The sequence below is a fragment of the Microcebus murinus genome, chromosome 23 (assembly GCF_040939455.1).
Source record: "Microcebus murinus isolate Inina chromosome 23, M.murinus_Inina_mat1.0, whole genome shotgun sequence".
Taxonomy (NCBI): Eukaryota; Metazoa; Chordata; class Mammalia; order Primates; family Cheirogaleidae; genus Microcebus; species Microcebus murinus.
In genome coordinates, this window is record NC_134126.1 from 12,347,225 (window position 1) to 12,364,049 (window position 16,825).

The window sequence follows — 16,825 nt, forward strand, 5'->3', positions numbered from 1 at the left end:
TCATCATGTTACTCAGATGTTACATCATTAGCTTAGTGGTCAGATAATAATTGCACAGTTAATAAGTGTTCTGCATCTGTTCTGGGATATCCCTTCAACACTCCAGCATGAAGTTTACAACTGTGCTTTGGCCTTAACGTCCTGCTTGCACAGAACCTCAAGGTCTGCCACAGGTGAGTTTAGTGCCTTCTTAGATTTTTTTCTTGGGCTCACAACAAGCCTTGCACATGTGTGTGGCTTTCTAGACACCTACAAATATGTTGGAGCTTTTCAAAGTCCTCCACAGATATATCATTCATCTTTTCCTTCCTTTTGGTCAGCCTCTTTTTAGCCACAACTGCCTCAGGCAACTGCTATTAAATAACCATAGGGAACTATTTTTCACAAATACCCTCATGATAGTCTTTTGCACAAGTTGAGCTAGGTCAAAATAAACACAATCTCTGAAAATAGTGCTTTTCAATAAGGTGCCAGACAGGTCAAACAGTGACAATTCTCTGGAGTTGAGATTTTTTCACAGAGTGTCAGGATAGTTCTTTGGGAACCTCCAAATTCTTTTGAGGGGGCTTCCTGTCCCCTCCAATGGGTGGCAAATTGCTAGTTTTCACTGCTATCACAGTTGTGAAACTATTCTTTTTCAAGATTATCCTGGAGCTAGGGAAAGGAGGATTGGGCAAGTTAAAATACTATAAAATTGTTATGGTTTTAACTGAATTAATGTTCTTCTGATTGTTGGAAGCTTTTGGTTAATTTCAGAGTCCTAAAAAAGTTGATTTTGATGGCTTTTACATTAGTTTTGCTTTTATAACAGATTTTCAGAGGCCCTTACTCTATTAACCCAGAAGACTACTCAATGAAGGTGTTTTCACAGTAACAAGAATACACTAATTAATATTCCTTTCTTAAAATTATGTTAAAATTAGCATGCAAAAGGTAGACAAAGAAAAGCAAATATTTCTGAGTAGAAACGCAATGGGAATTTAAGAGATGCTTTTTCTCATCTGGCATTTCACTTATTTTATATTCAGTTATCCAAATCAGAATCCTGAGCCTTTGTCTCCTCAAATGCACAAGGAAAATATAATACTGTCTTCCTCTTTAAGTTCCACCTATTAGAAATGATAGTGTAAAACTTATCACAAAGCTAAGGCAATGAAAACAGTGTGGTACTGGCAAAAGGTCAGACATACAATGGAATACAAGGCCCGGAAATACTCACATATGGTCAACTCGTTTAGGACAAGGGTACCAAGGTCATTCATTAGAGAAAAGGGTTGAGAAAACTGGATATCCACATACAAATAAACAAAATTGGACCCTGACCTTTCACCATATATTATACAAAACTAAAAATGGATTGAACACCTAGGTAAGAACTAGAACTATAAAACTCTTAGAAGAAAACCAGAAAAATTCTCAGGACTTTAGATTTGGCAATGACTTCTTGAATATGACACCAAAAGCACAGCCAAAAGAAAAAAACAGAAACACTGTATTTTATCAAAATTAAAATATTTTGTACATCAAAGGACACTATCAAGAGAGTGAAAAGAAAACCCACAGAATGGGAGAAAATATTTGCAAATCATGTATCTAATAATGTATTAATATCCAGAATATATAAAGAACACCTATAACTCAACAACCCAATCAAAAATGAATATCTGTCTCTACAAAAAATAAAATATAAAAGTTAGCTGGGCATGGTGGCACACATCTGGAGTCCCAGCTACTCAGGAGGCTCAGACAAGAGAAGCACTTGAGCAGAGGAGTTTGAGGTTGCAGTGAGCTATGGTAACCACCTCTGCACTCCAGCCTGGGTGACAGAGTGAGACCCTATCTCAAGAAAAAGTTTTAAAAACATATAATTATCATATGATCCAGCAATTCCACTATTGTGTATATCTAAGAAAAAAATATATATAAAGTAGGGACTCAAATACCTGTATAGCAATCTTCATTATAGTATTATTTACAAGAGCAAAAAGGTATCCATCAAACTATTAATGAGTGTCCATCAACTAACGGATAAATAAAATGTGGTATATACATACAATGGTATTTAGTCATAAAAATGAATGAAATTCTGATACAAGCTATTACATGGATGAACCTTAAAAACAATTTATAATTCCATGTATATGAGGCACCTAAAATAGTCAAACTTAAAGAAAGAATAGAGGTTACCAAGGGCTAGGGAAGAAGAGTAAATTAGGAGTTGTTATTTATTGCATAGAGTTTCTCTCTGAGAAAAGAAAAGGTTTTGGAAGTAGTGGTGATCATTATATAATACTGTGAATGTACCCAATGCCACTGAATTAAACACTTAAAAATGGTAAATTTGTTATGTGTATGTTATGATAAAAACATTAGAAATGACAGTGTATCATCCAAAAGCTTTCACATTTGGTCAACCTTTTGTTCCTCAGTTGAGAAAGTGACTATAGAAATTATTTGAATAATATTTTATGAAATCGTGGTTGGCAGTGATGGTCAATAGTATCCTCCTTCCCCCTGCTCCAAAACACACACACACAGACACACACACACACACACACACACACTCTCTCTCTCTCTCTCTCTCTGCTCTATCAAATATCTATAATTGTACTTCACAAAGGATTACACATCCAATGACTTCACTAATAATGTAGTTTATATCCTCCCATACTGACAGATAAAAACACATACATTCTCTAAACACAAAGCTTATATTCACAAATAACTCTTTGCTTAAAGACAAAATTTCAATTAATAATCACAATGGGAATTTAGTTATTTAATGCAACCACTAATCTAATGTCACCAACAAAATCTAAGCAGTTTTATCACAAAAGCAGGGTTATATTCAGTGGGCATGCATTTATCTATACAACTTAACATTACACCAGAAAAGGAATTGAATATAAAAGTTCCCTTGATTTTTGGTGGTTTTCAAATTTCATGGCACAGATTACCAAAAAAACTGTAAAAACAGATTTTAAATATTTTTAATAAAATGGTAAAAAAATTGAATAAGCTTTTAAGTTTTCATATTGGGCTGAAGATTTAAAACATCAAGCTGGCCCCAATCTGTCAAAATTGACAGATAAATATTCACAATGACTAGACAGACTTTAGTTACAATGGTACTTGCTGGAGGTCTACTCCCTCCTATCTAAAAACCCTTTGGGGTTAATTTCTCAATGTGAACATGTATTTTTAAGTACTGCAATAATATAAACTTGGAAGCACACCTAGAATCAGGACAGGGACAAAAAAATAACACACAAGTCAATCGTATTTCTGACCTGTCAGCATAAAGCCTTCTAGCTCCCAAACACCCAACACTGTCCCCTTCAATATAAAAATTAGGAGGAGTACAATGACTTTACCCTATTGGCTGGCATTCTTCTACAGAATTATCTTTCACTACCTATCAAGGCAGGGCTCAAGCTCCATTAACCTGCTTCTAGAATATAATTAGCAGAGCACCAAATTTATAAACTGATACGGCAACCCAAAATGCTAAACACACTTTTCCAATGGAATCAAACTTTTCTCCATTGTTCTATGTGCCATGTTACTCTTGAAACTTATGTGGCTACCAATAAGAAAAGAATCAGGGAAGCTGTGAACATATCTTGTACTTTTTATCAAGGCTAAAGTGCAAAATATCTCATCTCTGGTATTTTAATAGGAAAAACATCAAACACACATAATAAAGGAACTGAAGTGACAGCAGAATTAATACAACAAAAAGCACTCTTAAATATACATTTGAAGACTACATATCACTACCAATTTAATTCTTCTTTCAGGAAAATCTGTCAATGGATCAAGTTCTCATAGAACTTAAGATTTTGTTTGATTCTCTTTCCAAGACCCAAAATTCCAAAAATCCAGGGAAAAAGAATGGAAAAAACAAAAAACAAAAAACATTGCATTGACGATGGACACTAAGTTCATAAAGAACTTCTTTTTAAAATGAAATATTATGGAAGAAAATACCATGAAAAGAACAATCCTATGAGAATTGTTTTTAAGCACATTAAACTTGAGCCTTGGTCTTCATGAAGATACTACAGTTTATATAGAAAACTATAAATATACACGACTCCGGGAAGAAAAAAGTCAGAATACATATTATTTAACATTCTGTAGGCCTAAAAACCTTTTGAGGGAAGAGGGAAAAAAGACGGCCAACAGAATCTTTACTTAAGAATACAGAACTATGAAAAATTCCTGGGTCCAAAGGGTGCTCCAAATGGAACCACAATTTGTGAAAACACACAACTTAGATAATATTTTTTAAAGAAACAAAAAGTACTGAATAACTGCAGTCCCTTCCATAAAGGATATCTTAAATTAAGGGGAAAAGATTTGAATAGTGTAAACGAGTCTGGCTCAGAAAGAAAAGTGAACAACATATCCAAGATCTGTCCATAAAAGTAATGACAGTACATCTTTAATATTAAAGAAATAAGCTATAAAAAAGTTCAGTCTCAGAATTGGTTTTTAAAAGCTCATTTGTGCTCCTTTGTGGGTGCGTAATAAAGTTCCATGGGTTTGTTTACTTTCCAGTATTTCTCACTGACCAATTCCAAAGAGAAAGAGCCATTTAATACCTGAAACAAAAAAGAAAGAATTATGAAAACTGTGATGAAACAAAAATAGAAGTCCACAGAATCTTTTTTTAAAAAAATCTTAGGAGTAACTACTTATCTCTTACATTTTTCGTAACAGAATAAACAAAGGGTATTAAAAAATGTTAACTACCCTGTTGCAATTTCTCTCAGGGTCCCAGGGTTCTACACTGTCTTGTTAGATCCCACCCCACCACTTGCCACTCAGGTGGATCAATGTGCTCCAAGTTTCAACAGTCCATTATCTTAAAATACTCACAGTGAACTGGCCACTGGCTGTTGCTATATAAATGGTATATTGCTTCTCACTGGCTGTATCAAGGTTCATCTGGTTTGATTCGCCTTTGCTTCGAAGTTCTTCTAAAGCTAACCTCACAGCCAGATACTTGGATAAGTGATCAACGGTGGCGTTACCTGAAGTCTTTATGTATCTGGAAGAATAAACCATTAAAAATTTCACTTCTAGAATATACTGAGAAAAATTTACTTAAACCATGGACCTAATAATATATTTCCTTCTTTCCTTTTTTTTAAGAGACAGGGTCTCACTCTGTCTGGAGTGCAGTGCAGCACACAATCATAGCTTGCTATAATCTTGAACCCCTGGGCTTAAGAGATTCTCCTGCCTCACCCTTCTGAGTAGCTGGGACTACAGGCACCCACACCACGTCCAGCTAATTTTTTTTATTTTAGGTAGAAACAGGTCTCACTCTTGCTCAGGCTACTTTTGAATACCTGACCTCAAGCAATCCTCCCACCTGGGCCTCCCAGAGTGCTAGGATTACAGGCACGAGACGCTGTATCTGGCCTGGAACTAACACATTTCTTAAAAGCTAAGTACAATGTAAATGTTCCAATTATTAACAAAATAATACCAGAAAATTTATTGCTTTACCATCTAAAAATTTCTTATTAAAAGGTACAGAAAAAAATTACATGTCTACTATCTGATTGCTGGGCTATGAAAATTTTACCTACCTTACCTTCTGTAAAATATGTTACAAAGCAACAAAAAAACTCAACAGAAATACACAAAGTACTTAGGAGGGAAAAACAACATATCCCTTAAACCCCAATGATCAGAATTTGCTGACTGCAGCAGCAAGAGGAATAGTTAGAATATGAGCAAATTTCTTATTGTCTAAAAATTAAAATATGTGGTTTCTAAGACTGAGTAGGCAAGTGTTAATCTTGGGGTTTTTAAAGCCTGGCATACCATTCAATCACTCATTGAATAAACATTTGATGATTATCTGCATTCAATGGCAGGCAGTATGCTAGACATACAATAGTAAAGCAGCCATCCTTGCCAGCAAGAATTTTAGAGGCTATTGGCACCTTAGTGTCATTGTTTAAAAATCTGAATGGTCCTTTTCCCTCTCCTGTCTAAAAGGGTCATTCCTTTCACATATGCAATTTCAGGTGGAAAGCACATGAAAAAGAAAACAATTTAGGCAGCCAGTATATCCAAATCAAACCCAAACAATCAATGGAATGAAATATACTACTCCTACTTCTTCTGAAAAATTGCCTTTTAACTCCAAATTAAACATTCTGAATTCAGATAATCTGAAACCCACATGCTTACCTTGTCTGTGCACTGTCATCTTTTTCCATAAGTGTGGGATGAGGCCTGAACACTAATTCAATTTCACTAGCACCATCCATTACCGGATCAATTGCCACTGCCGCGTTGTTATTATCAAGCTCGAGCCCAGAATCATCAGATGTTTTGGTCCGTTTGTTACTAGGGCCGGCTTCCTGATTGCTATGTGTGGATGCATTACTACAGTGCGAGCTGTCACCATTATCTTCTGCTCCACTACCATTTTCAATCTGCTGTTTTTTGCCTCGCTGTAATCTAGACAAAAAAAAAAAAAAGAAGAATGCATAAAGTTTACTTTTAGTCCTGTAAAGCATCAAATTTGAAGCATGTTTACTACTGAACTTTAGAATTCTAAAAAATCTTGATAACTGAAAATTTGCTCCAAGTTGGATGATGGCATTGTTTCCCACTTATCCGTAAAAGAAAATCTCTCACACACACAGGCAAACATTTAAATGATTTAAACAAGTGTATCTATTCATTTAGTAAGTTTCTTTACTAAACTAAAGACTATAAGAATTACTGGCAAATCCTTATTTATATTTTTATCATTTTGTCCATTATGAAATTATGTTTAAAGAAAGGCATGATTTAGGTATGAAATGTGAAAGTTCTGAGGGAAGGTATTTACGCCTCTTTAATTAGAAATTCTTAAGGAAATACTACTTTAAAAGGATGGTAAGCATCCCCACCCTGACCTCCCTCAAAGTCTAATTGCTAATGCAATGCAAAATGATTCTAGTCAGAAAAAGGGCATGGTATCTAAATAACCAGCATGGACATAGAAGCAGCTCTCTAACAAGCTCAAATACTAAAAACAATTACTGGGCAAGGCACTTTGTATATATAATCTCATTTACTCTTCAAAACAACCTGGCAAGGCAGTTAGCATTACCACCATTTTATAGTTGAGAAAGTGAAGAAACTAAGGTATAAGATTTAATAATTTGCCTATGGTTATACAACTAGCAAGTAAGTGCCAGAGCAAGACCTTAGGATGTGATATCAAACCACATTCTTTCTACCATATCACCAGTCTCTCTACCTCTATATACAAAAAAAAAGAAGGGGTATATGATGAAAAAGAAATACAAAAGGATGACATGTACTTCCAAGAACAGTGTCATTATTATGTTTATTGCCAGGACAATGAAATAGCAGCCTTACAGGAAGTTGCTTAAAAACTCTTGTTTAAAAAAAAAAAAAAATTAAATCCTGCTTATAAAATCTATAGATCATTTCAAAGCCAAGAAGGGATTGTCTAACACATTAAATGACAAACTATGATTCAAAAAATAATGGAACAAAAAAACTTGGGGCCAGGTGCAGTGGCTTGTGCCTATAATCTCAGCTACTCAAGGAGGCTAAGGCAGGAGGGCTGCTTGAAACCAGGAGTTTGAGACCAGCCTGAGGAACACAGCGAGACCCCGTCTCTTAAAAAAAACAATAATAATAACCTGGTACAGTGGCTCATAACCTGTAGTCTCAGCTACTTGGAAGGCTATAGCAGGGGATTGCTTGAGCTCAGGAGTTTGAGGCTGCAGTGAGCTATGATAGCACCACTGCACTCCAGCTTGGGTGACAAAGTGAGACCCCCCTATCTCTTAAAACATAAACACATACGCACACACCGCACGAGACAGCGTGCACATAACCACTCCCGCCCCCAAACTCTTGACAATAATATAGGGATTAACTATTTTCTAAAACCCATGATTAAAGCAAAGGTTGTTTTACTTGACCATAAATTACAGAGATCTAACAGGTTTACTAAGAATTAATGTATGTACTTTTATCCTACACCTATTTCCAAAAAAGGATTGAAGTGACAGAGCTACATTAATGTAATTGCAGGCAGAATTTAAAGAACAATGTTCAGATAAAGGAGATTAATAGCCTATTATTATATATCCTACATGTATCAAATCCCATCCATAATACTACATACTGTCTTGACAGTAGTATTTTAAGAATGACACCAATAATCTTGAACGTCATGTGAGAAATGTGAAAGTTTAGCCTTTAGAGAAGCATGTAAGAAAATATATCTATATTAAAGTATTTGGAAAACTAGAAGTAGAATCTGAAATATACGTAGAATCCAATGTAAGTATTTTGACAGAAGACAGGCCCAGACCGTTATACACTAATTTTAATTCAATATAAAGGAAGAACTTACAAAAAAATTCACATATTCAAAAATATTTACTGAGCAGCTACTTTAAGCCAAGCACAGTTCTAAGTACTGGTGTTGTAAGAGTCAATGATACTAACATAGCCTCTTCCCTCTTAGGGCTCATATTCCAGTAGCAGCAGGTAACACATGTCAGAGAATGGTTAAGTGCTGTAGAGAAAAAATGAGGAAAGGAGGGTAAGAAAGTATGGAGTCCTGGGGTGGAAGATGGGAACTTAGCAGACATCTGGTAAGAAAGTGAGGGACATGAAGATAATCTGGAAGAAGAGAATCGTAAGTACAAATGCCCTGAGGCAGAAGCCTGCTTGGTGAGTCTAAAGAACAGTTAAGAAGCTGTAATATGAAAGGCATTCCTGTCACACAGCCCCCACTGCTTTCTATGTTCAAACAAAACAAAAGACTACTTGTAAAGGATTTTTTTTGCAAGGGGATTCTTGCTCCTTAACAACATTAAAGGCCTACCAACTCTTAAGAATATATAATTCTTTAAAATTAAAATACTTAACATTTAACACTTGATTGATTTATTTTTTTTTTTTTTGGTTAAATCTTACACAGCCTTACATTTCAATTTTTTTCTTTAAAAGGAGTTGTGTAGAAGGGGGTTAAATGCTTTATAAATAAGAAAAAAAAACTGCACTAGAACCAACTTATTCATCATCATCATCTTCTTCATCTTCCTCCTCTTCCTTCTTTTTCTTGCTTTTTTCAGCCTTGACGACTCCCTTTTTTGCCACAACAGGCTTTCCTTTAGTTCGGTATGCAGCAGCAATATCCTTTTCGTACTCTTCCTTCAGCTTTGCAGCCTTCTTTTCACACGGCTGCTCGTCATCTGCAGCAGTGTCATTCCGCATCTCTCCCAGTGTCTTTGCAACATCATCAGTGGAAAGGCCAGGATGTTCTCCTTTGATTTTAGGGCAACACTCAAAACAGAACAAGAAGGAGGCCTCTTGGGTGTACTGGGATCCTTGAACTTCTTTTTTGTTTCCCTTTTAGGAGGGATATAGGTTTTCATTTCTCTTTCATAACAGGCCTTGTCCGCCTTTGCCATACCTTCACACTTCCCTTTCTCTTTAGCAGACGTGGTCTTCCACCTCTCTGAGCACTTCTTAGAAAACTCTGAGAAGCTGACTGAGGCATCTGGGTGCTTCTTGTGCTCCTCCCGGCAAGTTTGCACAAAGAATGCATATGATGACATTTTGCCTCTTGGTTTCTTACGATCTCCTTTGCCCATGTTTAGTTATTTTTCCTCAGCAAGGCAAAGGGTCACTCAGTGCCCATCCGACTCTCACTTGCCCCGGCGCTGTCACTATGGGCCTCAATGTACTGCAATGGCTGTGAGAGTCTAACACTTTATTTTAAGACAGAGTGGTAGGTTAGTGTACTAATATTAATATATTTATAATGGAGCACATCTTTAACCTTTAATTCAGTGGTTTTGAATGTACCTGCACGTTAGAATCACCTATGGAACCCAAAAAACAGTAAAGCCTGGGCCCCGATTACTCAGTTTGCCATGATACCTACACCCCAGATTTAAATGCCTTCCAAGTGATTCTGATCTTTAGCCAAGGTGAAAACCACTAGATTGAGATGGTGCTTTATTACTACTTCTACTTGGGAAATCATAATTCTCCCCCGGGTCTGAATACATTAGAAGATAATGTCAGAGGCCGGGAGTGGTGGCTCACGCCTGTAATCCTAGCACTCTGGGAGGCCGAGATGGGCGGATTGCTCAAGGTCAGGAGTTCAAAACCAGCCTGAGCAAGAGTGAGACCCTGTCTCTACTGTAAAAATAAAGAAATTAATTGGCCAACTAATATATATAGAAAAACATTAGCTGGGCATGGTGGCGCATGCCTGTAGTCCCAGCTACTCGGGAGGCTGAGGCAGGAGAATTGCTTGAGCCCAGGAGTTTGAGGTTGCTGTGAGCTAGGCTGACGCCACAGCACTCACTCTTACTCTAGCCTGGGCAACAAAGTGAGACTCTGTCTCAAAAAAAAAAAAAAAAAAAGATAATGTCAGAGAGAAAAAAAGGATAGGGGTAAAGAAAGTGCCCAGATTACATAGGGTCTTAGAAGCTATCATAAAAGTCTTTTGGTTTTCAATGTGAATGTGAACAGAAGCTATTAGAGGGTTTTGAGTAAAAACCTCTGATCTTACTTTTAATATCTCTAGCTGTGGCTGGGCGCGGTGGCTCACGCCTGTAATCCTAGCACTCTGGGAGGCCAAGGCAGGAGGATTGCTCGAGGTCAGGAGTTTCAGAAATAGCCTGAGCCAGAGTGAGACCCCATCTCTACTATAAATAGAAAGAAATTAATTGGCCAACTAATATATATAGAAAAAATTAGCCGGGCATGGTGGCACATGCCTGTAGTCCCAGCTACTCGGGAGGCTGAGGCAAGAGGATCTCTTGAGCCCAGGAGTTTGAGGTTGCTGTGAGCTAGGCTGACCCCACGGCACTCTAGCCCAGGCAACAGAGTGAGACTCTGCCTCAAAAATAAATAAATAAATAAAAAATAAAAATAAAATAAAATCTCTAGCTGCTGTGCTGATAATAGACTATAGGGGTAGCATGGGAAGCAGAAAGAGCAGTTGGCAAGCAATTTCAATACTTCAAATGAAAGATCACAGTGGCCTGGACCAATCTGGACATACTATGGAAAATGCTAAAAATATTTATTCACAGACTGAGAAAAAGAGGCTTAAGGGTGACTCTAAAGTTTTCAGCTTAAGCAAGTAGAATGATGGGGTTGCCATTAACTAAAATGACCAAGAATGAACAGAAGCAGGGGATAAGAATTACAAGTTTAGTACTGATCATGTTAAGTTTGAGATGCTTACTAGACATCTAAGAGGAGATGAGTCTAAAATTCAGAGACGTCAAGACTGGATATATAAATCTGGGAGTCATCAGCATATAGATGGTAATTAAAACCATGAAACTTTCTGAGATAATCTGAAACAGACTTTGTATTGAAAAGAGAAAATAAAGTCTGATCCCTGGCACACTCCACCTTTAAGAGTTAGGGGAATTGAAATAAAACCTGCAGAAGAAACTAAGCAGAAACAGCTAATGACATACAAAGGGAACCAGGAGAATATGGTGTCAAATACTACTAAAATGAGGTCTGAGAATCAGCAGTTAGACTGCGTAATGCGGAGGTCACTGATGAATAACTTTGATAAAGGCAATGTGATGGGGTGGTGTGGATGTAAGCCTGACTGGAGGGAGGTTCAAAAAAGAATGGGAAAAGAACTGGAGAGAGACACAGCAACTCTTTCAAGGAGTTGCGCTATGAAGAGGAGAAATAGAATGGTAAGTGGATGGAGAAGTAGATACAAGAATTTCCAAAATTTTAAATGGAATACCCTATTATGCCCAGAGGCATATATTATACTGACATGAAAAGGTAAGCATGCATAACTACTATTTGTTACTATATTTTACCTTTTCCAAAAGCAAATTCAATATTTAATAAAGTATTCAGAAAACGGCTACTCTGGCCTTACTTCCCATATACCTGTTCATAGCCTGTATCTTCAGTCCTTCCTCAATGCTGTGACTGAGTGCTTGCTGATTATTGTGCTTGTTGATCCTGGCTAGTACTCTCTCTTGATGAGCTTCGTATTCATCACGACTTGGATAAATTTTGCTGATGAGTGCATCAAAGTTTGGGTCTGGCCTTAGTGATCTTTTAGAAACTAGCTTTTTCCGACAGGTAGGACACTCTTTGTTCCTAAAAAATAAAAGGAAGGGAAAGCAAATGTAAATAATGCCAGTATCTCTGGGCTAAAGGCAAAAAATATCCAGCTTCTGGAAAGTTATCTTTAAGGCAATACTTTTACCAAGTCATAGAAATTTAAACCAATTAATCTGAATTTCCATGAAAGTGACTATGGTAAGCAAGATTTTAGAAACCTCAAGACACTCTACAAACCATTTGCCAAAAGTGAAATATTTGAGTATTTCTCAATGATAATTTACATATATATAACCATTTTAGAAATACAAATCTACTCTTTACTAATTTAAATTTCCCTTTTCTGATATCTATGCCATACAAGGAAAAATTACCACTTATATATATTAACTTACATGTTATCAGTTCTTTTACTGAAATAACAGTTTAAGAAGGATATTCTTTTATATACTTAAAAAGCAGAAAAACCATGGTTTCATGCTTTGTATTATAATTTCCTCAAAAAAAATACTCATCCTATAAAGCTTCTAAAATTATATAAAACCAACTGTTTCAAAACAAAGATTCTCCAATAATTAAAACCTAGACTTTAGAAAAATTTCTAGCTCTCAACTAAATATTTATAGAGAGTACTATATTTCCCAAACCCCGAAGAGAGCACTGTCATGGTACAATTTAAGTACCTATTATAACTCTTTTCAACATACCCACTTCTAAGGGCTGTGATGATGCAGTCTGCACAAAAACGATGTAAACACTCCTTTGTAGTCATAGTATTTTTCAACATATCCAAACAAATTGGGCACATTAATTCACTGTGTAGACTGCGAGGTGAAACCACAATTTCCAAGCCATCTGTTATGGCCTCCTGTAAAAAAAAGTCAACTTTAAAATTAAATGCTACTTAATTTCTTTTATTATGGACAAGTTCAAGCATATAAAAAACCTCTATGTGTACCTAGCCACCACCATCAACTCACAGCCAGTCTTGTTATAGCTATGATCTTCTCCAACTTCCCTCAGCCCCACCACCATCACATTATATAAATGCTCTTATTTTAATGCTAAACATAACATATTAATTTATTTAAAAGACAACTATGGGAAATTAGCCTGGTATAATTTTTTTTTTTTTTTTTTTGAGACAGAGTCTCACTTTGTTGTCCAGGCTAGAGTGAGTGCCGTGGCGTCAGCCTAGCTCACAGCAACCTCAAACTCCTGGGCTCGAGCGATCCTTCTGCCTCAGCCTCCCGAGTAGCTGGGACTACAGGCATGCGCCACCATGCCCGGCTAATTTTTTATATATATATATATATCAGTTGGCCAATTAATTTCTTTCTATTTATAGTAGAAACGGGGTCTCGCTCTTGCTCAGGCTGGTTTTGAACTCCTGACCTCTAGCAATCCGCCCGCCTCGGCCTCCCAGAGTGCTAGGATTACAGGCCTCACTGAGCCACCGCGCCCGGCCCTGGTATAATTTTTAAAAGCACTGAATTTGGAATCACCTGCCTTAGGGTCTTGTTCTAGTTACATTATATTAACTAGCTGTATGACCTTAAGTAATTATTTAACATTGTTTTCTTACTAGCAAAATGAGGAAGTTAGGGCTAAATGAAGCCTCAGAATTTTCATCTTCAAAAATTATGCCATTTTGACACAAATTACGTTTTGTGCTACCCATTAAACTATTTTAAGATTCCAAAACAAGTATTCTCTAATTTATAAACAGTTGAACAAGATTTCATTTTAAATCACTTTGAACCTTAAAAAGTCTTGGCTCATGGAACAATTTTATACCAAGTGATCAGGTTCTCAGGCTAATCCACAAGCTGATTTAAACCAGAATACAACTGAAGCACAACATGTATCACTATATCCAACTGTCATGCCTAAAAACGTTTCTCTGCAAAAATGCATTTGGACTTCCAATGTAAAATTCCAGGAAATGTCTCCCCTGCTGCAGAGCGATTAGTGAATCCCACTTGCTTCACCACCATTATGCACTTTCCTCACAAGCCTGCATCAAGAACAAAGATAACCTAGCTCTAAAGCCACCAATACCAGCTCCTATGGACTGAGGAGAGTTCTAGTGCAATGATTATTATAAACAAAGTGCAAGTGGCTTCCAATAGGCTCCTGACACTTTCTGTTTCCACTAGCTGTCCATATATTTGTGTTTTCTTTATATATCAAAAGACTGATTACTCCACAAGGAAAGACATAGAAAGTATAGATACTATTCCTAAAAGGCTTGAGTAAAATATACTTACATTTACACTAACAACTACCATTATTAAGTACCTGTTATGTTTCAACTTTTATTTATACATAAAGTATTTTTTGTATTTTATTTTACTTAGTTTAATACTACATGCAAACTTCTCATTCGGGAATTATTTATTTATTTATTTATTTTGAGGCAGAGTCTCACTCTGTTGCCCAGGCTAGAGTGAGTGCCGTCAGCCTAGCTCACAGCAACCTCAAACTCCTGGGCTCAAGCCATCCTGTTGCCTCAGCCTTCCGAGTAGCTGGGACTACAGGCATGTGCCACCATGTCTGGTTAATTTTTTCTATATATATTAGTTGGTCAATTAATTTATTTCTATTTATAGTAGAGACGGGGTCTTGCCCTTGCTCAGGCTGGTTTCGAACTCCTGACCTCGAGCAATCCTCCTGCCTTGGCCTCCCAGAGTGCTAGGATTACAGGCGTGAGCCACCTCGCCCGGCCTCATTCAGGAATTATAACTTCATTTTATAGATGAGGAAACTATCACTCAGAGAGAATGATGACAACCCAGGTAGTAAGCAAGTCTGTTCTCTTCCTTTTTAAAACATGCCTAACAAAATCCCAACCCTAGATAAACTCAACCTTCTATGTTCTTCAGGGGTATACCTGTGCAGATATGTAACATGGTAGGGAAACAGGGAGAAGGGAAACTACACTGGTATCACTAAAAATTTCACCACCAGACTCAGGCTGGGTGTGGTGGCTCATGCCTGTAATGCCAGTACTTTGGGACCCCAAGGCAGGAGGACTGCTTGAGGCCAGGAGTTTTGAGATCAGCCTGGGCAACACAGCAAGATCCCTTCTCTAAAAAAACAAAACAACAACAAAAAAACCCAAATTAACTGGGCATGGTGGTGCACACCTGTAGTCCCAGTGGCTTGGGAGGCTGAGGCACAAGATCACTTGAGCTCAGGGGTTGGCTGCAATGAGCTATGATCATATACCACTGCACTTCAGCCTGGGCAACGGAGTAAGACCCATCTCTTTAAAAAAGAAAAAAAATTTCACCAGCCTTAAATGGGTGTTCAACATTGCTTAGCAATTGGTTAGTCAAACAAAGTTGCTTTTCCTTTCTCTATGCTATTTTACACTTTTTCTTCTGTCTGCACTTTTTTCCACCTGAACTTTCAATAGATGATCTTACAATATTTCACTAAAACAGAGCTCCCTCATTTCTACTCTACCAAATCTATAAATCTTTATCTCCTCTCTTGTTCACAGAGAAACTATGCTTCTTCCCATCAAAGGTACATTCCTTTGCACCTTCTCGAGGACATCCCCTTTTGATTATTCTATTTGCTCTCAGGCTTCAGCAATTTATCCCTTTCCATTGAATCAGCCCAGAAGATTAGTATCTCAACTGGGCTGCTGCATAGTAAATTGTGAATAATGAACTCTAGAGTTGTGCAAGGGAAGGGCAGAGAGGAGCACTCTATCTCCATCTTATAAATTTAACAAAATTTAAAATTTAATTTCACATTCCCCTCCAGTTTTTTGCTCCATTTCTCTTCTCCCCTGAATAGCCAAATTTCTCTGAAGAATCGTATATTCATCTTTTTTTCACCCCCATCCAATTACTGGACCACATATACATATAATTATCATATCCTTGATTCATGATGTGAACCAATGAGAATGCATCACGATTCCATTTAACCTTCGGCCTACTATAATCTGCTCAAGTGAATTGGCTCTTGTCAAGGTCATTAAGTATTAACACATATGGTCGTCTCTCTGTATATCCATGTGGAACTGGTTCCGGGAACCCTTAACAAATACCAAAATCCTTCGGTGCTCAAGTCCCTCATATAAATAGTGTAGTATTTCCATATAACCTATACACATCCTCCTGCGTACTTCAAATCATCTCTAAATTACTTATGATACCCAATACAATGCCTACACATCACTTCACTTACATGGAATCAGTGCAGTACTCGGCACATGGAAAATTCAAAGTTTGCTTTTTGGAACTTTGTGGAACTGTTTTCCAAAATATTTTCAAACCTGCAGTTAGTTGAATCCACAAACACAGAACTCATAGATACAGAGGGCCAACTGTATTGCCAAATCTAGTATAGACACTTTTCTCAACCTTCACTTTATTCAATTTCTCAGCAATGTTGAACACATTAACCACATCCTCCTTCTTGAAATAGTTCCTTTAGATTTTAAATCCCCCCTCTCTCCCAACCTTCTAGTTTTCTCTCCTTTACTCTGATGGTGCCCCTCTCAGTTTCCTTCATTGGCTCCTTGTCCACTGCCTAATTTCTAAATGTTGAAGCACCTCTGGATAAACGTATAGGCCTATGCTCATCTCTCTGGGTGATTTTATCCATTTCCACTGCTTAAAATGTGCTGACTATCCCTAAAATTTATAAGTAGTTCAGACTCTGGTTAGCATCTTTA

At 37.1% G+C, this 16,825-nt stretch overlaps 1 protein-coding gene and 1 pseudogene across 1 annotated transcript in view; both read right to left on the reverse strand.

Annotated features, from left to right (window-relative positions):
* Positions 1–3,660: 3,660 nt before the first annotated feature.
* Positions 3,661–16,825, reverse strand: part of RNF2 (ring finger protein 2) — a 36,734-nt gene continuing 23,569 nt past the window's right edge. The window contains exons 3-7 of the mRNA XM_012736199.3: positions 12,837–12,997; positions 11,950–12,165; positions 6,214–6,486; positions 4,885–5,056; positions 3,661–4,607 (exon numbers count right to left, since the gene is read on the reverse strand). Coding sequence (XP_012591653.1) covers positions 4,506–4,607; positions 4,885–5,056; positions 6,214–6,486; positions 11,950–12,165; positions 12,837–12,997 — 924 coding nt within the window. The 3' untranslated portion in view covers positions 3,661–4,505. The remainder of the gene's footprint in view (positions 4,608–4,884; positions 5,057–6,213; positions 6,487–11,949; positions 12,166–12,836; positions 12,998–16,825) is intronic.
* Positions 7,248–10,130, reverse strand: LOC105855333 (high mobility group protein B1 pseudogene; annotated as a pseudogene).